Source organism: Panthera pardus, unplaced genomic scaffold (assembly GCF_024362965.1).
Source record: "Panthera pardus isolate Hobbes unplaced genomic scaffold, ASM2436296v1 HiC_scaffold_12, whole genome shotgun sequence".
Lineage (NCBI taxonomy): Eukaryota > Metazoa > Chordata > Mammalia > Carnivora > Felidae > Panthera > Panthera pardus.
In genome coordinates this window covers 27,088,554-27,116,021 of record NW_026526677.1, presented here as the reverse complement: position 1 = coordinate 27,116,021, position 27,468 = coordinate 27,088,554, and the positions used below count along the sequence as shown (strand labels likewise).

The window sequence follows — 27,468 nt, the reverse complement described above, 5'->3', positions numbered from 1 at the left end:
GATAATAATAATCAGCAAGTTGGAAGAAATCTCTTTGCCCATCCTGCTTCTTATATGTAACAAGTAAACCTGGGCTCCAACATTGAAATCTGTGTAAAATCAGTCAAAGTCTCTGATCATACATACAGCATCACTCATTACATGGGAATAATAACATGTCTCTCACTGGATTATTGGAGGCTTAAGTGAGGTGACTTATGCAAAGGTAGCTGGGATAAAGCCTTGCATATGGCAGGTGCTCCAGAAATGGTGGTTATAAAGGGAAATTAGGAGTTCTGTACGGTTCTGTCAACTGCATTGATTCTCTGCCTTTCTTGATTAACTTTGGACTGGAAATGGCCACCCTCCATCCCATTAGCAGAGCAAGCTTAGAGCTTCCAGCTCTAAGCTTGTGATGTTGTTTCTGTTTAGTGTGTGTGAAGAAAGCTGTTAAAAATTAGGGCCTTTGATCTATTAGAGCAAGGAAGAGAGGCTGAGTGCTACATTTATAACTTTGAAACCCAGGTTTCATTTCTTAGCTTGATCGGTGTTGTGGTGGACATTCTTGCACAGGGTGGGAGGGAGGCCAAAACGCGGGAAAATTCCGGCATTCCTGCTTCCAAGTTTCCATGAGTCTGGGCCATCAGGGGAGACCGTCTCATTCTTCAGTTCTTCACTCAGCCATTCATTCATCCACCTTACTATGCATGTACCTCCTCTGGGCATAGTTTTTATTCTTGAGCCTATCACTCTGACCTGGTCCACAGGAGGGGACATGTGATGTGGTTTTATCACTTCCATGAGTGATGGAGGGATGTACGTGACACTGACCTGTTTACCTTTCCTTTTCCTGAGCTTCTTTGTATCTCCTGTCATACTTTCCTCCTTTATGCGATGTCCCCTCTATTTATTTATAGTTTTAGATTTCCTTTAGTGCCATGTTTATATGTTGAAAAGAGCACAGGAAGGTGTGTACAAATTATTTGCTCAGATTCTTATTATTTTAATTGTAGTTCACCCCAAAGCTTTAAGTCAGTGGTTCTTAATCCTGGCTTCACTTAGGAATCACCTGGGGAGCTCAAAGCAATCCTGATGCCCAGGCCTCGTCCGGACTAATTATATCAGAAATTTCTAGGTGGATGACCCAGCTATCAGTATGCATTAAAAAGCTCCCCAGGTGGAGCGCCTGGGTGACTTAGTCGGTTGAGTGTCTGACTCTTGGTTTTAGCTCAGGTCATGATCCCATGATCCCAGGGTTGTGGGATCGAGCTCTGCATCGGGCTCTGTGCTAAGCATGGAGCCTGCTTAAGGCTTAAGATTCTCTCCCTCTGCCCCTCTTCTCTGCTCGCACTCACTCTCTCTAAGACAAAAACAAAAACAACAACTTTGCAGGTGATTCCAGTGACAGCCATAGTTGAAAATCAAGGTTTTAGGTTTCAACTAAAGGTGAACTTGTGCAATTTCTTCCTTCCTTTTTCTGATTCATTTTCTACTTTATTTTTTTTTAAGTTTACTTATTTATTTTGAGAGAGAGAGAGAGCATGCGTGAATGGGGGGGAGGGACAGAGAGAGAGAGAGGGAGAGAGAGACTCCCAAGCAGGCTCCGTGCTGTCAGCGCAGAGTGGGGCTCGGTACCATGAATGATGAGATCATGACCTGAACACCCATCAAGAGTCAGATGCTTAACCGACTGAGCCACCCAGGTGCCCCTCAGTTTCTACTTTAAATTAATAATAATAATAAAAAGTATATAGTATCCCATGTGTTAGTTCTTGTGTATCTTCAAAAGAGAGTGTGGCACGATTGGGTGGTATCTGCTCATTAGACCCTTAAACTTTCTTATGTTTGGGAGAGTTTGCAGCTGGGTGAGGAAGGGATAGGGTAAGAGAATCTGAATGGATGGCTGCACGTGTGCCATGGTTGTTAGAAAAAGATACCTAAAATGCTTTGCTTTTGTTATCAGAGCACGTTCACACAGCCAGTAAAACGTTAGCATGTGTGTGCCTTGTGTGGGGCCCTCATTTGGCATGAACTGAGCATTTTTAATCCATGCATTAACTCTAGGAGGTAATTGTTTCTTGTCCATTTTACAGGTGAAAAGTTGAGACTCAGAAATAGTAAGTAATATGCTAGTACATACACAGAGCTAGCTGTACATACACAGTTGGACCTAGTGCTCACAGTTCCTCCACGGTTCCATGTTGGCCTCTTCCTATTTCCATGTGAATAGAACTCTGGTGGGCAGGGGGGTATTCTAGTGTGTGTATGAGTCTTGTTTATTAATTCTGCAGATTCCAAGATCTCTCTTATTCAGTGCATTTTCCCAAAGAGCTCATGGTATTTTTATAGTTTAAGTGACCCCTCTCCTCCTCATATCCCCTTGTAGAGAAGAGACAGGCATTGAGTTTATTTTACTACTCAGAGTGGGTGTGTCTCGAGAGCAAAAGTTATCCACTCCATTTCAGGTTTGTGAAAATTCTGTGCATAGTGCTTTTCTGGGCACAGGAAGGTGGAATCGTGGACTTCCATCACTGGACCTTTTTTTTTTTTTTTCCAACTTTTTTTTTTTATTTATTTTTGGGACAGAGAGAGACAGAGCATGAATGGGGGAGGGGCAGAGAGAGAGGGAGACACAGAATCGGAAACAGGCTCCAGGCTCCGAGCCATCAGCCCAGAGCCTGATGCGGGGCTCGAACTCACGGACCGCGCGAGATCGTGACCTGGCTGAAGTCGGACGCTTAACCGACTGCGCCACCCAGGCGCCCCCATCACTGGACCTTTTTGAGTTGTTCCCCTAGAATGGAGGTGGCTTAGCTCTGCTTCACCCGCACATCTCCCCTGGTTTCCCAGAGGCCAGGGGAAGACATTGGAGAGACATTTGTCTCTGGTCAAGAGCAGAGTGTGTGACCATAAAGCAAGATGATGCTAAGAGCTGTGCAGGATCACTAATTAAAACATACTGCTGGTCCCGTCCCAGAGAAGGGACAGCTGAGGGGCTTCCAGTGTAACTGATATTGAAGAATTGGGTGGATTAAAATGAATTCTTTAAAAAAAATGTTTTTTTTAATGTTTCTTTTTGAGAGAGACAGAGACAGAATGTGAGTGGCTTAGGGGCAGAGACAGAATCTGAAGCAGGTTCCAGGCTCCGAGCTTGTCAGCACAGAGCCTGACGTGGGGCTCGAACTCATGAGCTGTGAGATCATGCCCTGAGCTGAAGTCGGACGCTCAACTGACTGAGCCACCCAGGCGCCCCTAAAATAAATTCTTTATTACAGTGAAATAACCTGTCCCATTTCATGGACCTTTGACATCTTTAGCAAGTTAATACTATAATCCATCTTGACCATCAGCGGTTTATTTTCAGTGACAATAAAAGCCATTGAATTTTTTGGGGTTTTTTTTTGTTTGTTTGTTTTGGAATTGAAAAGAGATATTGGAGATAGCTGGTGTTTGCTGCTTGAGAGAAATGAGCGCACCATACAGGATGACCCAGTTTCACATCTGTAGCGGTCTTAAAGCATCCGCAAGCATTAGCCAGCATGGCTTCTCCGGAGACCATCTTCTTACTATCACTTGGACATTCAGTGTTGAGCACATATGATCTCTTTAGGGGGGGTCCCCATCTGGGGGTTTCCAGCCCACTGGTGGCTGTATCTAGAGCAGGGGCCGAGCGAGGTGGCAGGCTAGTGAGCCTTCTTTCCACTCTTCAGAGCGGATTTCTTAGCAGATTGGGGTTGAGATTTTTCAAGGGTTTCCAAGACTGGCCTATACATTTCAGGCAATGGCATATCTTGTAGTATTTCAGCAGTTCAGACACAGGAAATTTAAAAAGAGCTGGAGCAGAAGGTATAAAAATTGGAAGGCGGCGTGCCCTCTGGCAGTGTAAATAATGGTTTGATTGTACTCAGTCTCTGCACACTTTTGTGTTCTTTTGTGTTTGTTCACTTTAGAAACCTGACGTCCTGACCACCGGGGCCGGTAATCCAATCGGAGACAAACTTAATGTTATTACAGCAGGGCCCCGAGGACCTCTTCTTGTTCAGGATGTGGTTTTCACTGATGAAATGGCTCACTTTGACCGGGAAAGAATTCCTGAGAGAGTGGTGCATGCTAAAGGCGCAGGTGAGAGCTGTGTTTATTTGTTGTGAAAGGATTGTTTCATAACACCTGGGTTAAAAATTTACCTTTCACAGGGTTTGGGCTTCTTTAATAGAAGCAGCAAATCTCCATTCTTGGGAGAAAGGGAAAAAAATGTCCATCAGGAGAGGAGCTCGTAATTAAATGATGGTTATTTCTCTGGATTGAACGTTATATGTAAAATGCTTCATTTTACTAAAAATGAAAGTAATCTTCCTTTTCTTCCATTATGCACTTAGTGAAGAAATAAAAATATGAAAATAGAGACATGGGCATTCTGGAATTGTAGCTAGATTTAGATGGAACCCTAATTGGCTACATACTGGGAAGAATGGTGCAAAATTGAGGATAGTTGTGTTAGGGTGGTAGATTTCTGGTGATTTTTCCTTTTTGTCCAAAAGTTGTGAAAACTTTTATCTTGCTTTTATTACAGAAACAAAAGATAGGGTGCTGTTTAGAATAAAGCCAAAAACTCAATTGGACAAGCAAGCTTGATGGGAAGGAAGAAAAAATTTTTCTCCTAGCTGCTTGCTTGGACTCCCGGTTAGAACTTTCTAGTTTTTTTTTATTTTTTTCTTCCATCCCTCTCCAGCTTTTTCTGTGTGGCTTTTCCATCACGACTTTGGTATGCTGTTCAGTTTGTTGTTTGGCCTGTGGTGTCTTATTTGTGTTTATCCTATTCTTTCTTTCCCTGTGTTTTCTCCTCTTCTCCCTGTTCTTCTCTTTATCTCCTAGGTCCTACCTGTACTTCAAGGCCTCCTCAGGCCCTGTGTCCTTGGATCAGCCTTGACTTGCTACTTCCACCCCCACTCGTCTCTTTTTCTTCTTGGCTCCAGCTGTGTAGCCCTTGGGTTACCACTGAGTGGTAACAGGACTTTGCATTTTGTCCCCATTCATTTTGTGTTTGGCCATCTATCTCCCCGTCTCCCATCATCTCAGAAGCTCCCAGAAGGCCAGTGCCGAACCATCGGCTTCCCTTGTCACCTAGCTGCCTGTTGGCAGTGGGCCCAGTGGTCTGTGATGGTCTCATGATGAGGGTTTCTGTGTCTTTCTCATTAGGAGCTTTTGGCTACTTCGAGGTCACTCATGACATTACCAAATACTGCAAAGCAAAGGTGTTTGAGCATATTGGAAAGAGGACTCCCATTGCGGTTCGATTCTCCACTGTCGGTAAGTCCATCTGTTTGCGTGACTGGCACTGCGTAACTCAACCCTGTACCTTATTTTGGGCATTTATAACTTCATTTCAAGAAAAGCGTATTAGAAGGTAGAAAAAAAAAACACTTCTCCAAATTATACCAGGTTTTTACAGCAGAAAAATTGTTTCGAGCCATGCAGGAAGTTACTTTTAATTCTGTTTGTCGAGGTCTTAGGAAATCACACTTATGCAGAGGCCACCACTGCAATTCTGTGACATTTGGAAAGAACCTTCCCACAAGTGGTTGCCTCAGATGGAAATGTGGAGTGGGAAGCTTATTCAGTAACCACAACAGCTACCCTTTATTGGGAATTAACTCCGTGCCATTCATCGTTGGGCACTTTACAGACATTGTCTGTAATCTCATCTGTAGGATCTGCTTTGCAGGGTGGGGCTATTTCTATTTCTAGTGGTTAAGTGATTTTTTTCAGTAGCACGAGTAAGAATTAGATCTATCAACTACATCTTAATACACCACATGCATGAATAATTCTGTTTCTGTTTCAGTCTGTGTTTGTGCATTTTTAAAATACTGTGGATGCAAAAAATAAATGACACTAAGAATAAGAATCTATATTTTAACTCATTTTCTTAATATTAACCTCATAATTTTGACAACTCACTTATTCTCTTTGTTTACTACCTTAATCTTTACAATTATTTTCTTCCTTTATTTTAATTTAAAATTTAATTACCTGTTTGAACTATTTTATGTTAAGTGGGTAATCTTTTCAGCTTTTACAGTTATGTAAAACTCTCTTTTTTTTTTAAATGTTTTTTATTTATTTTTGAGACAGAGAGACAGAGCATGAGCAGGGGAGGGGCAGAGAGAGAGGGAAACACAGAATCTGAAGCAGGCTCCGGGCTCTGAGCTGTCTGCACAGAGCCCGACGCCGGGCTCGAACTCACAAACCAGGAGATCATGACCTGAGCCGAAGTCGAACGCTCAACCGACTGAGCCACCCAGGCGCCCCAAAAACTCTCTCTTCTTAATCTCAATTATTTTGTTTAATTTGGGGACTGAATTGGCTGGCAGGTGGTAGAAATAATGGCTCAGGCACTTAAGTGACTGATTTCTTTCTAGGAAGTGGGTTGGAAATCATAGATCCTAATGTTTTTTTATGACCTTAGGCTTATGCCTCATTTTTCCCATTTGAACCTTCTAGCTGGAGAGTCGGGCTCAGCTGACACAGTTCGGGACCCTCGTGGGTTTGCAGTGAAATTTTACACAGAGGATGGTAATTGGGATCTTGTTGGAAATAACACTCCCATTTTTTTCATCAGGGATGCCATACTGGTAGGTGATAAAGTATCTTGCACTCTACAAATGTTTGTTGATTTAAATTGGTTTCAGACAATCTGTTTTGACTGTCCTTTGAGGAGAGGCCTTGGGAAAAGCAGAAAGAAGAGAATTTGGGTTGGTTGGATTGCCTTTTAAAGCACATTTTTCTGTATTTAGTATCTTTTTATGAGATCAAGTAACAATTACTGTTGGTCCTCAGTTTGGCATTTCAAGATTCACTGACTTAATGGGAATAGTCCAGTTTTCCATGTAATGGGACTGTTCCCATTAAGGCCATGAATGAAAAGAGGCACTTTGTCCTGGGAACATGTAGAGGGTAAATTTTGTTTTAGGGCTTGGCAGTGTGAAATTCTGGGATTATACTATTCAGAATTATCATCCAACAATTATAACAATTATATTGCTTGCCTAACAATAGGCAATGTATAATGTAAGACACCATCACTCCGATAAACTTGATTTTTGGATTTTTGTCTCCTTTTCTGTTTAGTTTCCGTCCTTTATCCACAGTCAAAAGAGAAACCCTCAAACGCACCTGAAGGATCCGGACATGGTCTGGGACTTCTGGAGCCTGCGCCCTGAGTCTCTGCATCAGGTGGGGGCTCTCCTTTTTCACTGTATCAGAACATGTCACTGTAGTGCCATTTATGCCCCGTAGTGCCATTTCTCCAGTGCTGGTTATCTCACTGCACTTGGTTTCTGACTTTCTTTTTGGGAGGCTTCCTCAGGTTGCTTGATCCTGAAGAGTTTTATAATCTGCATTTGTTCATCTTCCCTCATTCATAGGCCTTAAATGATCTAGAAACATTATCAATTGATATTTCCCAATACTAAGGATTAAAGCCTCTAGTATGAAGTAAAGCTCTTTGTATCAGGGAGAGAAGGGAAAAGTGGTACCAAACACGTTTACTGTTAAAATAGATTTTGAATAACAAGTTAGCTAGTTTTCAGATTTGCTTTTGCTTTTCTTTATAGAATTTTGAGCCATGAGGCTAATGATTTACATATCATTCTGCTTTAAAATTCTTGTTATTTTGTATAAATGATACTAATGATAACCTTTCCTGTGGGTACTTGGTTAGTGTGTCCCATGTCATTAAGAGATTTTTTTGGAAACTTAGGAATGTCTTAAGAATCTAGGATGTTTTGATTGAAACTGAAAAAATTTAGGCTTTATTTACTTTTCTGTTTCTTAGGTTTCTTTCTTGTTCAGTGATCGAGGGATTCCAGATGGACACAGGCACATGAATGGATATGGATCGCATACTTTCAAGCTGGTTAATGCGAATGGAGAGGTAGTTTATTGCAAATTCCATTATAAGGTACGTGTTGCCTTTGGGGAAGAGGGGACAAAGCTCTCACCACCCATGTCTCCTTACTTCTCTTGAGGATTGGGCAGAGATCAAGGCCCTTTCCACCTTTCCCTTATGTCCACTCCGAAGGCTGGGAAGTATTGACTCAGTTGGTCAGGATCATGACTCTTCTGTTGGCTATGCCCAAATGAACAGGTGTGCGCTGCCCTGTTAGGGGAACTGTGTGGGCTCTCTTTGGTCTCTTTCCATGTGGCCAGAGGGTAGGAACACACAGCTGCTCGCAACGGTCAAGCTCTCTTCTCCTTCTGGGGTCCTGGGAGAAATGTGTAAATATTTGGGAAAATGCTCATTTCATGCTGGTTCTCTGGGTTAATGTTTCTGGTGCTGGCAGGTGCGTATCCATTCTCCCTGGAGAGGGAAGACCTAAGGTTTTGTTTTGGGCTCAAATGTAAGGAGATAATACAGGCCTTCATGCTATATGAAAGGAGATTTCTACCATGTTTAGCCTAGCTTTCTAGACTTCTTTGTTGGAGTTTAGAGTCAAGCCTTAGCAAACAGTAAAGTATTATGTTGCTTTGCCTTTCCTAGCCCAGAGTCATCGATTTGAGCATAGATACCTCTTGTGGTCCAGGAGGGGACAGTGGCAGAAATGGGGACTTCCTGTCTGTAATACCAGTCTCACCATTACTCTCAATGTCTGATGTTATCTTTCCAGAAACATTTCTTCTAACTTTTTAACTCCTCCATCCATTTATTTAGCATTTATCAAGGGTATATTCTGAATAGGGAAAAAAGTAAAATCAGTTACAAATGTAAGAAAATAAAAATTCTGTTTTTTTTTTTCATTTACTTTCATACAATCATATCAAATAACTTTCCTTCAGGGGAAGCTTTGAGAACATTTGAATTAATTGAAGTGTTTTAAAGGGCTCGTCTTTCTTACTATGATCTTGGCATTTGTTGCAATAAGCAGTATTCTCAGAGAACTCTAGAAGGTTATTTAAAGAATCTCTGGTTGCCTAAGAACATGTTTCCAAATACTACTGCTAAAATAAGCACAGACAGAAGTGGACTGAGGACAAATGCAGTCTCCCTCTTAATGGTATCTGTCCCAAGACCTGTTCTTTCCTTCTGTCCTGTTTTAATCTTTATCTGAACAACTTATGTATGTATATCAAACAGGAAAACTGTCTCCCCTCTTTGTACTTATAACTTGGATCTATAATCTTTGGCAAGGAACAGTTTTAAGAAACAGTTGCCCTGTGGGCTTGTAAGTGCCAAGAGGAGAGGTGTAGTGTCACTGGAAGCCAGACTAAGTGACTGTGTCTGGTGCACCGGCATGGTGGTGGCTTTGTAGTTGAACCAGTCTGAATTCAACTCTTCCCTCTTCTGGATATCTGTGACTTGGTCTACTATTATTGAAAGTTCTCTGTGCTCCAGCTTTGTCACTCTAAAATTGGGAGAATCATAGCAACTGTCCATGATCCTGCAAGGATTGGGTTGCTTATGGGTCTCTTCAGCAGAGGGCCCTGGGATGGCCTGAGACCTACTTGGATGTATCAGTCTGGATTATTCTGACCTATGGTTAGTCTTTTCTGAGCCCAAGGGAATTCAATTAAAATCAGAAAAGTATTGCAATATTATTGCACAATTTAATGGATTCGCTCTCTGGATGATCTGCAGATGGTGACCTCCAGTTTTAAATCTGGAAGGTGATTGTACTTCTGGTCTGATAGTAAGAAGAGTTCAGGTCTTGCCACTGGTTAGAGAGACTTGAGATTTCTGTGATAGAAAGCGTTTCAGAGTTCACTTTGCTGAGGAAATCTTTCGATGCTTGGCTTGTGGGGATCTTCAGAATAAGATATAGGTGGAAATCTGTTGAAGAGCAGTATGGTGTGATAATAGGAACACTGGTGACAGTGACTAACTTATTTGGGTTTTAATGGCTTGCTTGGGAAGTCAGAATACTAGTTTTGCCTACTCGTAGTCAGAGAATTGGTTCAGAGTGGCTCTACTGGAGTTCTTTTCAGCTGTATGAACTATGATTCTATGATTTCTTTTAAAAAAAGGAAGACAGTAGAGGTGGAGGGATGCTAGCTGAGCATAATCTCAGTAATTTATTTGAGCTATTATAAAACAGGGAGTTAAAAATTAACTTCATGAAAAAAGATAGTCCTTTTTATTAATTTTTTGCTCATTTAAAAAATATTTTTTGCTCTTTTTTCTGATTTGAAAAGTAATATGAGTGTAACAATTGAAATAATAGCCACCTGGAAAACAATTTTGATGTTCCTCAAGAAATCAAACATAGAATTACCATATTACCTGGCAACTTTATTTTGAGATATATACTCAAAAAAATCTACTGAAGTGGACACTTTAAAATGGTTAAAGTGGTACATTTTATGTTTTGTATATGTTACACCAAAAAGTTTTTGGCTTTTCTGAAGACAGTATCACAGCATTCTTATTATGGGTGAGACGTTGAAAATCAACTATATGTTAAGAGTTAAATTAAAAAAATTCAGGGTACAGAAAGGGAAAGAGAAGACTAATTTTAAATATGAAATGCACCTACAGAATCCCTGCATATTTAAAAGAATGAGGGTAACCAAGTGGAATTTCTTGTTGATAAATTCATATTTGGATCAGAGTTAAAGAGTGGAATTGTCACAAGGAAGGTCCAGTGTTTGTGTAGCATTGCTCATCCTCCTCAATGCATAACTGATTAAAGTTCCGTAACTTTGCCAGTACATTTCAGTGTGAGCTTCTTTCTCTCATTCTGCAGACTGACCAGGGCATCAAAAACCTTTCTGTTGAAGACGCAGCACGACTTTCCCAGGAAGATCCTGACTATGGCCTCCGGGACCTTTTCAATGCCATCGCCACAGGCAACTACCCCTCCTGGACTTTTTACATCCAGGTCATGACGTTCAGTGAGGCAGAAACCTTTCCATTTAATCCATTTGATGTCACCAAGGTGAGTCCGTTGACAGCCAAATTGTTTTCTTTTTTAAGTCTCTTTGTGCCTAATTTTACAGATTCCAGTCAAGCATTCATAATGATAGAGAAGTCATGTACAAAATGGCAGTGGTGCCTCTTTGGATTTTCCTAATCTGTGCATCACACTTCTAGTTCCTGTTTGCTGAGTTCACTGAGTTCTTCTATGTGGCTTGATCTATCGTTGTTAGCAGGGAACAGATCTTGAAAAGCTGATGTAGGGGCGCCTGGGTGGCTCAGTCGGTTGAGCGCCGACTTCGGCTCAGGTCACGATCTCGCGGTCTGTGAGTTCGAGCCCCACATCGGGCCCCTGTGCTGACAGCTCAGAGCCCGGAGCCTGTTTCAGATTCCGTGTCTCCCTCTCTCTGACCCTCCCCCATTCATGCTCTGTCTCTCTCTGTCTCAAAAATAAATAAACGTTAAAAAAAATTTAAAAAAAGAAAAAAAAGAAAAGCTGATGTACTTGTGCCCAGGGAAGATGTCAATATTTACCATTAACTGTTGTGAAAGATTCAACCAATGTACTCAGTTGAAGTTCTTTTCATTTTATTGGATTAAAAAAATCACTATTTTCACTTATTATCGTGGGCTTCATTATATTAGTTTCCTGTAGTTGGTTGTCTGGTAATTGTGAATATGACATTTATTTTTAGGTTTGGCCTCACAACGACTACCCTCTTATCCCAGTTGGTAAACTGGTTTTAAACCGGAATCCAGTGAATTACTTTGCTGAGGTTGAACAGATGGCATTTGACCCGAGCAACATGCCACCTGGCATCGAGCCCAGCCCTGACAAAATGCTTCAGGTAAACCCGGTGGATTGAGATGTTCAGAGGCAGGAGCACACACATATGTGTGCGTGGGCGCACACACACACACACACACACACACACACACACACACTGTGTAATTTGGCCTGACTTTTGTATGAAGAATTAACCAAAACATCACTTAAATTTTCATCTAGGTCCTTAGTTTCCTCAGTTCCTGTGGGTCTGACTGAAGCATTCGTAGATTATAGTATTACAGTATAAAGCAAATTTCATAGTAAAGTCTCTCAGTATGTTAAGACTGACATTTAGTCTCTTAGTTTAAAAGAAGTTACATTAGAAAAACCTCAGTTATCCATAGAGTAAAGCACTCTTTGTTCAGTCTGTAATTGGTGGGAGGGAATATCATTAATTGATTATAACACCTTGGTCAGTATAACTTGATTCATTTCCTCTTCCATGGTGATGCTTGAATTTTTCCATCTGTAAAAGGAGACAGGAGATGGTTTTTATGAACTAAATGTCTGTTGCCACTGATTGAAGGCAGTGGGTTAATTTAACCATTTGTCTCAGTAATGTTCCTACTCATTCACTATTTTTTTTTAAATCACTTTCCATTATGCTCTTTCAAGAGTAGAAAGAGTAGGGGAGCCTGGGTGGCTCATTTGGTTAAGCGTCCGAATCTTGATTTCGACACCTATCATTATCTCTAGGTTCATGGGATTGAACCCAAGGTCAGGCTCTGCCCTGACAGCTCAGAACCTGCTTGGAATTGTCTCTCTCTCTCTCTCTATGCCTCTTCCATCCCCCCGCCCAAAGTAAATAAACATAAAAAAAAGAGTAGAAATAGGGAAAAATATTTTGGGGGGACCAGAAATCAGTAGGAAAATAATTGGTTTAATAATTAGTGAGTAAATCAATCTCTTGTGTTTTTGGACTCTGACCATGATACAGGGGTTAAAGATCATTACCCCAGATCAGACCATAGTGACAGATGGATGCTTCTTATATAAGTGTCCAAGTCCAGTTCAGGAGTCACTGTCCATGGAGACAAGCTAAGGTGCCCTGTATTTTTTTTAATAGAACCTTGTTTGATTTGACATTGGGAACATTTGGGACTTTTATAGAAAATAAGTTTTTGTTCGTTTTCAGTTCAATTTAACTACTATAGATTGAATACCTCTGTGTGTGGCAAACTGCCCTGGCTGCTATAACAGATATAAAGACTCACAATAACTATAATATAAAGCAGAAGGCCCCGTGAATCAGGAGAAATCTTGTCTGTTAGGAGGATGATGACAGAGTTTTGAGAATGAGCTATCATTTGAGATAGCTTTTGAAGAATGGATAGGATTTCAGTTTTCAACAGAGATGAAATGGGGCAGGAGAGAGACCTGAGTATAGATACAATGGTGGACCGTATTTAAACTGTAAGCAGTCACTTTTTCCTGAAGTAGAACACGTAGGATTGGGTACATGGAACATACGTCAGAGGGGACTTCAGTGCTTAAGTAGAAGTTTGTACAGTTATACCTTTTAGGAAAAGAAGGTTTCTTCCGTTTTGAGAAATGTGATCTGTGATCAAGTAGCATCGCTCCAGTTGGTGACAGAACAAGAGAGAAGTGAAGGTTAGGGAGGAGAGAAGAAAGGCCAAGCAGAGTGCAGAGGATAGGCAGAAGTGCCTGTGTTGAAACTGGAAAGGAAAGGAAGCCAAGACAGCATGACCCTGGGCCCTCAACCTCCCCGCCTGGAGTTGGAAGGCGGCTGGACCGTGTGAAAGAGGTTAATGGGATTTGTCAAGGCATGAACTTGGCATGGGTAGAGCCAAGACTGCATAGCCTTGGTATTGAGGACACAGGGTGAGGAGCAAATGTCATCAAAATTCTTTTCACAATCCGTGTCACCATGGGTCTCTGGGACCACAGTGAGACATGGAGACAGTTAACAACACCGAGTCATACAATTAGAAGAGCACGGAAACATTGGGTGGAGGCCTAGGCCCAGGAGAAAGGACCACAGATCAAATACATGTTCTCTGCAACAAGAAAAAATAAATGTCTAAGCCATTTCATTGAAACTGTTGGGAAGAGAGTCCTGAGAAAAGATGATAAATGCAAACCATGCAATTATACGGGTGAATTGAATTATATGAATGAATCATATAATTTCTATCAGCATTGTGGTTGTGGCAAACATGTATTTTATATTCAATGTGCTGTCTTTACAGTTTTTTAAAAGTGTGTTTAGAAAGTGAAAGGGCTTTATGTAGTAGGCACAGTCAAGATATCAGTCCCTAGCCCGGTTTTTCCACAACTTCTCAAGTCATTGGCTGTGAGTTCTAATGCCTTGGAGCATGTGAGGAGACATGTAGGGAAGAACCGTGATACTCGTTTAGCCACTTGGTGACCAGTGAGGAAAGGTTTAAAGTAGGTAAGTAACGTAATCGGTGTGGGGCCTTAGGCCCATTCTTGTGGCAGGAGCGTGTAGGACGATACTGTCGGAGGAGGGGCGGGAAGCGGAGAGCCAGTGAGGAGAACTTTGAAGTTACTCCAACGGGAGCTGAGGAGTGTCTGAGGGTGGTAGTGGTTGTATGGTAATGGACAGTGGGTTCAGTTACCTTTCAGCAAGATCACGTTAATAAATTTTCAAGGGTCATCCAAAGTGGTAAGCCAGATCACCGTGAAAAGGACACAGATTCCAGTTAGTTGCCTACGATGTGATACATCTCTGAGAGTAGGAAGTAATATAAGACAGGACGCTAACTTGTTATTTGAGAAAACAAAGGCGTTCTTACCGAGAACAGGTGTGAAAATCTGGAGTTGTTTCGCTGTGTGACGTGGAAGATTAAGAGCTGTTCAGTTAGGGAGAACTCATTTCATAAGGGAAGAAACTTTGCTGTCTTCAGGGGATAGTAGGCAGCGTTTTGTGGAACCCGGTACAGAGTGCTTTGTGCTACAAAGTTGAGAGTGAAGTTTATAGACCCTTCTGTTTGTTACTGCACAGCACCAATGCCTGTTCCATTTATAACTGTAGGGCCGCCTTTTTGCCTATCCTGACACCCACCGCCACCGCCTGGGACCCAACTATCTTCAGATACCTGTGAACTGTCCTTTCCGTGCTCGAGTGGCCAACTACCAGCGTGACGGCCCCATGTGCATGGTCGACAATCAGGGTACGCCTAAGACATTCGGCTCTCCCAGGGAGGGCAGAGGGCCCTGCTGAGTGGGAGAGGGCAGGGGACGCCATGCCAGGCCAGCGGTTTGCCGTGTCCTGCTCTGTGGAGAAGACCCAGGGGACCTTCTCCTCTATGAAGCAAGGAAAGTTTATCTGTATACTTTATCTGATAGGTTTTATTGACAGTTCCCATCTCACATTTTTACTTGCTGTCCATCTGATAGTGAAAGGCAGGGAGGAAAATCCTTCACACACACACACTGGCTGTTGTCGAGTAGCATTCAATTTAGGGGTTAGGTTTTAGGGACTTCACAAAGTAGATAGTTTCTTAAATCGCTAGGACTTAGACTCTTGGAAGTGCAACAGCCAAGAGTTCCTGTTTCTTGTTCCTCTTTGCACTTTGCCGGGGCTGAGGAGGAGCAAATGTAGCTAGAGTTTAGAGGGGATGGGGCAGGTGAGATAAGGGAGACAGAGTAAATCAAGGCATTCTTCCCTTTTCACTAAGGGCGTGTAGTTGAATTCATGTAAATCAACTGGTGAGATGAGACTGTAGTGCATCATTTTGTTTTTTGGAACTCATTTTTCAAATTTATGATTTTTTTCTTTTGACTTCTGTTTTTGGTGCCATGTACCAGCAGCCTCTATTTGTGATAACTTGTTCTAATTAGAGACTGTTTAATTAATGTTTTTTTCCTTTTAATATTTTCTAGCTTAATATAGATTTTAATTTTCTTTTTGTTTTCTATTTAGGACACATTTATTTTAGCAATAGGCTGCTTACATTGATCCCTTTAGAAATTTTACTGATGATTTATATTTATATCTATGGCTATAGATGTCTATATTCAAAGATGACTTTTCTATGATAATAATAATACATGTGCCCTAAAGAAAATTTAGAAAACATAAGGGAAAGAAGAGAAGGGAGAAGGAAAACCCACTTTCAGCCCCAGCCCTCAGAGACCACAACTGTTGCATTTTGCTGTATTTCTTGCTGTATTTTTTTCTGTGACTATTTTTTATATACTTAAGATTTTTTTGTTTATATGATTTTGTGCCTTGCATTTGTTATCATCATGACTAAGCCTTTTCTATGTATTTAACAAGTTTACTTACTCACTAACTGATTATATTAGGTGTTTGCAATACTTCTGCTTTCTGAGGTTTATAGGGCTAACGGGGTGTGTTATTACCCAAAGTAATTGTTACTTCCTTGTATCTGTCTTCTGTATTTTTATTCTAAAGTGATTTTTTTTCTTTCATATTCCTCAGTCCTTCTGTTATTGAGACTACCTGTATCAGAGAGGTTCATGTAGATTTCAGAACTTCATTAATTAGTACCTGTTTCATGTTTATCATTCTTGTTTACCATTATAGTGGCATATGTATGAAAAAACTACTTAAGGCTATATTTTGACACACCCTTTGCCCAGTTTTAAAAGCCAAGCATTTGGGTTGTGCTCTTGAGTTTTGATGAAAGAGCTCAATTGTTCCCAGTAGTCAAAGACTCGAAGACAACTCCTACTTTGAGTAAAGGTCGGAACTTATTTGGAAATAGAATTTTAAGATTACCCAAATAGGCACATTTCAAAGAGCTGATTCTAAATGCAGAAGACCACTGTAGTGGCTGGTTGTTGGAGCACAACACCTTTGATATAGATGAAGCTCGCCTAGAATGACTTCCAAGGGCTAGTAATTGGGCTCCGTAATAGTATGGTGCCTTCCTTCTTCCTACGTGCACTTGGTACCTTGATCAGTGTCATGTACAGGTGCATCTTGATTATTCACTCTGGATAATCTGTTCTGGCAGTGAGCTGGTTAAAGTTCCAAGCTCAGACTGGTTTGTTCAGAACACTTAATATGTTTCTAGGCCATTCCTATTTAGGCAGCATGTGCTCAGGTAACTCAAGCTTCAGCTAATACCAGTCAAAGCAGGTAGGAAAGTAAATATGCCAAAATGAAAAAGAAAAGCCTTTTCGTTTATTCCAGAAGTTGTAAAATATGTTTTGATTGCATTTTATCCTTATTTTTTCTAGAAGTCTAGATAAATGAGTGCTGACATACCTGAAATATCAAATTTTTTTGAAAACCCTTTTTTATTCATCTGTGGAGGGAAGCGAAAGTGAAGCTAGAGCTGAATAAAGTCATAGTCAATAAAGGAAAGAGACTTCGAGAATCTTAAAAACCTTGAAGGAAGGGTGAAGGAGAGCTCTGGAATGGGAAATGGGAAGATGGGTGTGCTGCAGTGGAAGGCACGAAAAAGATCCCCGACACCAGCTCTGCCACTAATGACCACGTGACCATGCGGCGAGCAGTTAACAGCTCAGGGCTCCGTTTATGTGTCTGTAGATTAAAGGAGCAGAGCAACTTTCAGTTGCTCCCAAGAATTCTGTGATTTGGGGTTTGAATTGAGCTCAAGCCCAAATGCAACTCTCAGATTTGAAACGTGTCTTTGGGTCTCTTCTTCTGTGGGGGCCAGATCAAACCTGTATGAATATATTCGTACTGGTAAGCACCGGAGGATTTTAAAGGTCAGATCCCTTGAAGTGTTCAAGCAACCTTGAGATGTCTTCAGCAAGACCCAGAGTGGGCCCGCCCATGTGAGAGCATTTGGAAGCTGGCATTGTTCTTTAAGAATCTGAGTCCTGCCTGTAGCTAGACAGAAGACCTTAAAAATAATAGGTACATGGCATGCATATGTATTGTATGTGTATATACGCAGGCATGTGTGTGTATATATGTGTATGTGTAATTGCCACTTGAATTATATCTTATCACATTGACTGTTTTCAGACTTACTTCAGTTTTCATCTCCCTAAGTGAATCCGTATGGTTTTTTTTTTTGAAGGTGGTGCTCCAAATTATTACCCCAATAGCTTTAGTGCCCCCCAAGAACAGCGCTGTGCCATCGAACATAGCAGCCGGTGTTCTCCGGATGTGCAGCGCTTCAACAGTGCCAATGAAGACAATGTCACTCAGGTAATGACTCCTTTGTCAGCTGTGAGACTCATTAGATCAGTTTCTTGTTAGTGTCTGCATATTTCCCCCTCCTAAAGTGTCTAATATGTCTTAAACTGAATTCATGGAAGACATCCCTAATCATAAATCAGTCCCTTTATTAGATGGAGTTGAAGAGCTGTGTTGCTATGCTCTTTCAGTACAAGGTATGGAGACTCATTTCAGCTCCCCCAAATTTTATTGAAGGGGTTATAGGTGGGGGCCATTGGGGAAGCAGTGACACATAAGAATGTAAGAGATGGGCAAATAAGGCAACTAAGTACAACCACATCTAAGAAGATGGGCAGGACAGCCTAGATTTAAGGGGCTGGAACTTGATTCACAATAGCTCTAGGAGCCTCGGTAGCAAAAGTATGCATGTTTCCATCATAGGGCACCCTGTTCATATTACTCCACTGCTTTCCACCTGTCGTCTTCTGTTTTCTAGAACTGATTTCTTATTCTTACCATGTCCTCCCGAGTTTCTCCTCACCACCTCATAGCTTCTGTTTTAACATTGCTCTGACCATGGCCTAACCTTCTTTATGGCTTCTTTCTCCATGTATCACTTTTTTTTTTTTTTTACACCATTTTTCACTCTCTCCCTCTCTCTCTCTCTCTCTCTCTGTCTCTCAATATTTATATATCAGTTTCTGGAGAGAGGAAGTCTGATTGATTTGACTGATCTTTTCACTTCAGTTTGCATCATTGGCCTTTGGCCAGCCTATGGTTGACTGCCCTTGGTCAAGTACCCACCCTCTTTCCAATCCCCTGTGGCTGCCTAAGAGCTGTTCTGTGGATGCACTGCAAGAGACCCTTTGACTTTATAGAGCAGCCTCCTCATTAACATGTCCAGTACAACTTATACCTCACACAAGAGAAGAATGAAATTAAAGAGTCTAGTTGCCTTAAGAGCTCTGTTTGGATAGCTGGTGTTAAACTTAGTGTATAAACTCAGAATAGGACCTATATCTAGTTTCTCAGTTTATAAATGTGGGTTCCAAGTAAAAGATATTGAAATACATGAATTTATTCACTGTGGAGATACCTTTATTTGAAAGGCACATATGTGTATACATAGATATGTGTATATAATAAAGAAATTACTTTATAGTAGGATATAAACCACATTTAGATGAAATGAAACACCTAAAAGCCTTTTGTGGTAACTGCATTATTCTTGGTGAGGCAGGTGTTACCAAGTATATTATAATACAATCCCTGCCTCTCAAAGAATTTTGCCTGCATGAGGCCTATTCCAGTGTTAAACTAGCGAATACAATGTCTGCAAAAATTAATTTAGATAGTAAGTGGCTTCTAGAGTGAGAGAATATATTTGCATTTCATCTAACTAAAGACTCATGTCCAGAATATGTAAAGAACTTCTACAGAGCAGTGAGAAAAAGACAGATGAATAGAAAATGGGCAAAGACTTGAATAGGTACTTCACAAAAGAGGATATCCAAATGACTGAAAAACATATGAAAGGTGGTTTATCTCAGTAGTCATCAGGGATATGTAAAATGAAACCACAAAGAGATAGCACTACATATGCTCCAGGATGTCTAGAATTAAAACGACTGCCCATTCCAAGTGTCGAGAGAACGAGAAACAACTCTAACTCTCCTGTGAGTGTAAATTAGTCCAGCTGTTTCAGAGAACTGTGTATCAGGATCCATTAAAGCTAAACACGTGTGGGTCTTTTCACCTAGTAAAGTACACTCTTGTGTGGGAACGCAATAGAAATGTGTACATATGAGCACCTGAAGAAACGTACAGGACTGTTCATGTTACCAAATGCTCAACAAGAGCTTGGATAAGCACATTTGGCAAAACACAATTAAAATATTAGAAGTCGGGGCACCTGGGTGACTCAGTCAGTTGAGCATCTGACTTTGGCTCAGGTCATGATCTCACAGTTCGTGGGTTCAAACACTGTCAAGCTCTGTATTAACAGCTCGGAGCCTGAAGCCTGCTTCACATTCTGTCTCCCTTTCTCTCTGCCCCTCTCCTGCTTGCACTCGGTCTCTCTTTCTCTCTCAAAAATAAACATTAAAAAATTCAAAATATATAAATAAAATATTAGCAGTCAAAAGAACTGCCTTTAGGGAGGCAGTTGGAGGGGAAAGAAAGTGACTGGGAAAAGGGACTACAGTGGGCAGATTTCTGAGTGTGAATGATCTGGGTGGTAGTTACATAGTGTGTTCACTTACAAATATTGAACCTCACACTTATGGTTGGTGCCCTCTACTATAGGCCTATTATACTTCAATTAATAAGCTTACTAAAGAAAAAAATCATTCTCTCACTTTGTATAGACTAGTAAAAATACCAGTTTTCTGGGGGCACCTGGGTGGCTCAGTTGGTTAAGCGTCCGATTTTGGCTCAGGTTATGATCTCGTGGTTCACGAGTTTGAGCCCCATGTTGAGCTCTGTGCTGACAGCTCATAGCCTGGAGCCGGCTTTGGATTCTGTGTCTCTCTCTCCCTCTGCCCCTCCCCTGCTCATGCTATGTGTCTCTTTCTCTCTCAAAGATGAATAAACATTAAAAAAAATGTTTAAAAAAATGTTTAAAGGGAATTTGGTCAAAGGTCTGTGGTTAAAGTGTTGGAGCTGATAAAGCTGTTCAGAATCCTTATCTGGCTAATAAATTAGAACAGCCGTCCCATGTGTGGGGTCCGTGCCACCTATAGTGAGCAACTGTAGATGGTGGTTGCGAGCCAGGTGTAAGAACATGCAGATCACAGCACCCTGGAGACTTCTTCAGTTTGACTTCCAAGTCCCAGCCTGCCTTTGACCTGAGTGGTGTGAATGCTGAAGCCAGGCTTAGATGGTAAGGGTTACATACTATTTACATTGCAGTCGTCATGTCCGCATGATGAGATAGGGGTGCTGTTCATCACTGTTTGCACGTGTACTTTTTAAAAAACTTGGAGCTAGACCAGCCAGATCCTAGGCAAACAAGTTTTTTGTATGGCTTTTATTCAGTGGTGTGTTGATAAATATTAGCAGTTGTGTGCAGGGCGGGCAGGGGAAACCCTGGATTATAGTGCTTGTCAATTTTCTTGATGAAGATATTCCCTGGAGCTGATTTTAAGCTAGCAACATGGTGTCACTGAATCTGTGGCATAGGGATATGATGTTCAGTATTTCCACTGTAGAGATACAGCAGACACAAATAACCTCAGGAGCATAGGTTACATGTATTAATTGGGAAATCATACATTTTGGGAGTTTATTATTTTTTTTAAAATTTTTTTTAATGTTTATTTTTGAGAGAAAGAGAGAGAGAGAGACAGAGTGCAAGGAGGGGAGGAGCAGAGAGAGAGGGAGACACAGAATTGGAAGCAGGCTCCCAGCTCTGAGCTGTCAGCACAGAGCCCAGTGCGGGGCTTGAACCCATGAACCGTGGGATCATGACCTGAGCCGAAGTTGGACACTCAGCCAACCGAGCCACCCAGGAAACCAGGAGTTTATTATCTTTGTTGTAATATAATTTATTTTATAAATAAAGTTTATAATGTAAGTTTATGTAATTGAATTTTTAATAACAGCTATGGTGAACAGGTCACAAAACTTGTAAAAAGATGACAGTATGCCCTCATGAGCAAGCGGGCTCCAGCACACTACTGAAATTGCAGGACCAGATTCCTTTCAGTTTGATGGTGATTGATGGGACACAGGATGCCTTACTTCTACTCATCACACATAGACATGCTAGATTTAAAAATTTTTTTAAAAAGTGGTTGAGCTGACAAAATTAAATCTCTAGGAATAACAACAGTGTGTGAACATTGAAGGTATATATATTACGGTGTGTAACCAGACCCTATTTATGACTTAAGGGGGTAGGAGTATAGGCTTCAGGCTCCTTGTGTTGCAGAGAGCTAGAATTGGGCTCTTGACATGGTGAGAGCCAGGAACTGCCAGGAACAAACTATCCACCAGACTGAGGCTGCAGCTTGTGGCATGTGGGCCCTAGATTTCCTGAGAAACTGGGGGTCCCACTCTTCTGCTCCTCTCCTCTAGGTGAGGTCTCTGTATTCTTGTTCCACTTAGAACCATAAAGAAGCCCTGAAGTGAGAGACAGTGGGTCAGTGAACCCTGCTAGGCTTCTGCAGAGATGGTGAAAATATCACAAGACACCTTCATAACTTGGATACAATTGATTGTGCAGAAAACTCCTGTTGGACATGAGTCACAGGGAAAAATTACAGTACGTATAGGGAAATCCATCGCCCTGAGAAATTGCGCATGCAATAGATGGAAAAATCCTGTACATTATAGAATAATCTAAAAGGGCTTTAAAATAAGCATGTATACAGTATTCAAGGAGATACAGAAAGGAATATGACTTACAAGATAAGAATAGGATGTGAGGAAACAAAAACAAATAGATTTAAGAAAGATCCAAATAGATATTTTTAGAATCAAAAAGTACAATTTTTCAAATAAGAATTTAATGGATATGGGGACTCAGTGGATGATTAAGCAATATGTTAGATATAGCTAAAGAGAGAATTAGTGAATTGAGGGAGAGATCTGAGAAAATCCCCATAATGCAGTACTGTGATTGGATTGTCTTCTTATCAAAAGTCAGATTTTTAAACTTTGGTGTCAAACGTAAACTTTGCTCAGATTTTTAAACAATGTTTTTATGGCTTGATATTTGATAACATATTTAGAAAAGCTATGAACATTTTGACATTTTATGAATTTGATATTTTGGATAATGGGATTTTTTTAACTTTATAAACATTAATATAAAGTGCATAGAACAGTGCCTGGTACATTATAGGTACTCAGTAAATAAGTATCAGTTGATTGAATGAATGAAATAGTAGAATAAAATCATAGCTATTACCTTGAAATGGTTGATTTCAGAAATGAACAAAGTCCATTAGGGCTCCTATACCAATACTAAGCTCCAATTTTCCATTTTAATCTATTGATATTAATTTTAGAGGTGAGCTCAATAATATAAACAAAATATCATTACTAACATGTATCTTCATAAAAAAATTTTTTTTTTCATTTTATTTATTTTAGAGAGTGGGAGTGCAGGGAGGGGCAGAGAGAGAGGGAGAGAGAGAGTCCTAAGCAGGCTACACACTCAGTGTGGAGCCCAATGCAGGGCTCGATCCCATGACCCTGAGATCACAACCTGAGCTGAAATCAAGAGTCGGGCGCTCAACTGACTGAGCCACCCAGGCACCCTGTGTCTTCTCCAAGAAAGCTTGGCTTCTGAAAAACTAAGGATATATATTAATGAATTAGAGTTTTTTTCCTCTGTGGTTCTGGGTGAATTGAACAAAGGTTGTATTGTGCTGAATTTCTATGTGATGACAGCTTGCACACTTTGGACTTGGCAGTGTTAAGGTGTGGTGGGATTCTTAATTGTAGACTGTATGGTTTTCTGTTCATAAGAGATTTACAAACACTGACGAAGAAGGACGTTATGAAGAAGCAGTTGTGGGCTCTGATCAACTGAATTCTTTCTGTTTTGCTTAAAATAAAACAAAAAAAAAGTGATGAACTCCGCACAAATGACAATTTTAACTAGAACTTTAAATTATCCTTAAATTCTAAAATCGTTTTCATTCTTATGCCAATAAGAAGTCTTACTTTTTCATTTCAAAAGGGGCCCATCGGGTGAGTTTTGTTCATGATAAACTGGTTATTTGATTCTCTGCACTGTGCATTTTCACTGAGCAGGTGCGGACCTTCTATATGAAGGTACTGAATGAAGAGGAGAGGAAACGCCTGTGTGAGAACATTGCTGGCCATCTGAAAGATGCACAGCTTTTCATCCAGAAGAAAGCGGTGAGTCACGCTTTGTAAGCCGACGGTGACATCTGCTGGCCGAAGAGAGTGCAGCTGTGTGAAAGAACCCTTAAAAGGAAGTGTCATTTTTATTGTACTTGAGCTAATTGGACTTAAAAAAAACATCAATACTAATCCCCAGCCAACCTCTGATCCTTTTCTCTGTGTTTTATCTGCAGTGAGTATGGTGTATCCATTGATCCATTAGCTCCTTGTCCGGCATATAATAATTTAGTTGAGTTCGGGTGAATTCTCTCCTATGCTCTTTATTGACTGCAGCCAAATTCTGTTCAAGAGAGTACTGTCCTATATAAAAATGTGGGTCCTGCCACAATTTTTCTTAGACTTTAGAAGATAAGAAATATAGGGTGGTGCAGTTGGTTGAGTGTCTGACTCTTGATCTCGGCTCAGGTCACAATCTCCTATTTTGTGAGTTCGAGCCCTGCATCGGGCTCTGCACTGATGGTGTGAAGCCTGCTTGGAACTCTCTCCCTCCGTCTTTTTGCCCCTCCCCCACTCGTGCACATGTGCACACTCTCTCTCTCTCTCAAAATAAAAAAATAAACTTAAAAAATTAAAAAAAAAAGAAGGTGAGAGATAACAGATTGCAACTTTATATCGTGAAGCCTTTCTGGGTGTCATGACACTTGACCCTCCTTCAGAAGCAACTAGAAACTTCCATGCTCTCTGGGGAAAACTGAGCTGCTTCCAAAACTCAGGCTGAACTTCTGAGCGGAGGTACTGTGGTATTTCTGATGGCAGTTCACTGTGCTACACAGAGCCTTCTCACTTGGCAGTTTTCTGGCCAGCCGCAGGGCTAAGCTTCACGTAAATTTAGGCAACCCCAGTTTCCTCGTCTCGTGGTTGCTGCTTTTCTGTTCAAAGGAGCAGCTGGCCGGCAGCTCTCTGGGATGTGTTCAAAGGCCTGGAGACAGGGACCAGCAGGCTGGGCACTTTCTCTGTAGGCAAAGTTCTGTGTCTTTAACTGTCTTTCACAAGTGAGTGTATGAAAAATAACCCTTTAAATTCTTGAGGCACTATTTAATTATTGCCGCCTGCAGCAGAGAACTGGACAGTTGCTCTGTGAGATAAGGGGGTACGGGTTTTAGCTCCTCTTACTGATGAGAACGAGTGAGATGTGTAGAAGTAGCAGAACTGGGCTCGGACCCTTGGCGTTCTTATCTCACATGCGCCGAAGCCGGGAGGCTTCATGTGGGTTCCCGGTGCCCCACCTCCTGCTGTCTGCTCCGGATCAGCCCCCGGTGAGGAATTCCTGCTTGAAGTATGTGGAGTTGTCCAGCAGGTGCCAGTGTCTTTGTGCACGTCACTTAAAATTCAGGTAGCGTCTGGGCCCATTTCTGTACACGAATCACCGTGACTTGAGCCACTCTGAGGTCAGTTCATCACATGTCGTTAGCGCAGCTCACCTCGTATGTGTTTTTCTTATAATGTTCTGTGAGGTAGGCTTAATTATCTCACTCATTTTATGGGGAGTGGACACTGAAGCTCAGAGGAATGACTTATCCGAGGTTGCTCAGCCAGTATGGGCCAAGGTTTTCCCCAGACCCCGTCCCAATCTTACCCCGTGTCGACAGACCCTGTGTGGTTCTACACTTCCTTCCTTCCCAACGAGTAAACACTGTGAACCGGACACTGGGGTCTGGCCTGTTAGGGGCTCGGGTAACATTTACATCATTTTCATTTGGTTTCAGGTCAAGAACTTCAGTGATGTCCATTCTGACTATGGGGCCCGCATCCAGGCTCTTTTGGACAAATACAATGCTGAGAAACCTAAGGTGAGCCCAGTGCAGCCTGGAGGTAGAGGAAGGGTATCCTGGATTAGACGAGGCGTAGTTTGGTTTCCTTTTACAGTGATTCTTCTCAGGGCCAACTATTAGATTTCTGAAGCTGTCCGGACCCTCATTTGCCACGTAAAGAACTCACTTGCAAAGCCCATACTCTTCATTTTAGCTCTGGACGATATAAGGCAGTTTAGATAAACGAATTCCCAATTGTTATTATTTTAGTGTGAGCACACATTAAAGCAAAGACGAAAACCATGTTGCTGCTGAGGGAGTTAATTAACCTGCTGGTCTTGTTCTTTTCAAACAGAAAGCCATTCACACCTGGATGCAGCATGGGTCTCACTTGGCTGCCAGGGAGAAAGCGAATCTGTGAGAGTCGGCGCCCTGGTCCGGCCCCAGGTTGCTCTCCACCTGTGAAGCAGAGCACGGTGTCCACTCTTCGCTGGATAGAGCCTTCTCCTGTGCTAGGTGTGCAAAGGCAAGCTCATGCCTTTAAAATGATAATCCAGGTTTCTATAGCAAGTAATGCAGCAATGGCTTTTAAGGCTGTTCCCCTAGAAGGAAGTGAGGGTTAGGGCTTAACCGGTCATATTAAAGAAAATGTATTTGCTTTGACATTTGGATTATTCACTTAAGATGACTGGAATGAAAGTTTCTAACAGAAAGATGATTTTATTTGATAAAAAAAAAATCTTGCTGAAGTTAGTATGTTTACATATCATCTCATGGCCTTATTAAATAAAAATATGTCTGTGATTATATAAGAAGAAAAGATAATCTGCTCAGAAATTTTAATTTTTCTCAGTTCCCTATAGAAAAAACACATTTAATGCATTGATGTTTTTTGATAGTAACTTCAGTGACATCATAGCTTAATGCTTATTCCTGCTTGGAACTGCTCAGCTTTTTTAAACTTGGGATTACACTTATGCTAATATAGCATTGATTTTACGACAGACTGATTTGTAATTGTTACATTTTTACAATAAAATAATCTGTACATAAGAATAGAAGAATGGTATTTGATTTCTTTAGGCTCTTTCTGGAATTTGGACTCTGAATCCGAGTATCATGTGTTATCAGATGCTTACCCTTAAAATTGAAAATAAACCAATGTCACAAGGATGCTATTGTTATTTGTTTAAACCAGTAGCCTTCTGAGACACTGGGGACCAGGACTTTTTTTTTCTATAGGGAAAATAGCAAATTTCCTCAAATTTGAAAATTGCCGAGATCTCTTGTCCATTAGCTCACTTCCTTATCTTTTCTTTCTTTTTTTCTTTGACTCGTCTTTGCCTGTCATACCGAAAATCAAGTAGAGTGCTTTGAAGTACTCGGTGAAAACCTGTTTTCTTTGAAAACCCTTATTCCCTTCATCTCTTATCTTGAAAACCAGTTTGCACTCTGCTCGCAGGAACTCCCTGAGATCTTTTCAATCTTCAGGTTCAAACTTCTTTAACCCCCCACCCCCACCCCCTGCCAAATCCTACTCCCTAAATTCTTCCTGTGTGTGTTTTTGAAACTATTACATTTGTCAACGTAGAAAGTAAGATTATCCATATGTACCCAGTGGTGAATACTTTCAATATGGTGACCTCACTACAGTTGTCTTTCTACAGTACATAAAAGATAAATATATGTATCTTTATGATATAAGATAAAGTCATACAAATTAATATAATTTGACAGTGGGGAAGGAGTTGATTTGAATATTGGTTATAAACACAGAGATGGAGTTTTTGAGATAATTTCCCGTTTTGGTTTATTCTGTCATCTAGAAATAAGTCAGTAGTTAAAATCACGTGCATTTAACGTGTTTCCTGTATATAAAAATCTGACACCTGGAAGTGTCTCCAGTTTTGCTCTGGAGACGTCTTACTGTAATTTTCAAAGATAAATATTGATGAGGTTAACTTCCCCAGTTAGGTTTTCCTTCCTGGGAAGCAATACCTAGTTGTATTCCTTTTAA

General features: G+C 41.0%; 1 protein-coding gene across 1 annotated transcript in view; it reads left to right on the top strand.

The window, feature by feature from the left end:
• CAT (catalase) overlaps positions 1-26,624 on the top strand; it is a 36,607-nt gene extending 9,983 nt beyond the window's left edge. Inside the window, exons 2-13 of the mRNA XM_019470069.2 lie at positions 3,930-4,101; positions 5,176-5,286; positions 6,481-6,611; positions 7,108-7,212; positions 7,814-7,939; positions 10,719-10,910; positions 11,584-11,736; positions 14,734-14,872; positions 17,723-17,853; positions 23,587-23,694; positions 25,407-25,490; positions 25,807-26,624. Of these exons, the coding sequence (XP_019325614.1) occupies positions 3,930-4,101; positions 5,176-5,286; positions 6,481-6,611; positions 7,108-7,212; positions 7,814-7,939; positions 10,719-10,910; positions 11,584-11,736; positions 14,734-14,872; positions 17,723-17,853; positions 23,587-23,694; positions 25,407-25,490; positions 25,807-25,872 (1,518 nt within the window). The 3' untranslated portion in view covers positions 25,873-26,624. The remainder of the gene's footprint in view (positions 1-3,929; positions 4,102-5,175; positions 5,287-6,480; positions 6,612-7,107; positions 7,213-7,813; positions 7,940-10,718; positions 10,911-11,583; positions 11,737-14,733; positions 14,873-17,722; positions 17,854-23,586; positions 23,695-25,406; positions 25,491-25,806) is intronic.
• Positions 26,625-27,468: the final 844 nt, after the last annotated feature.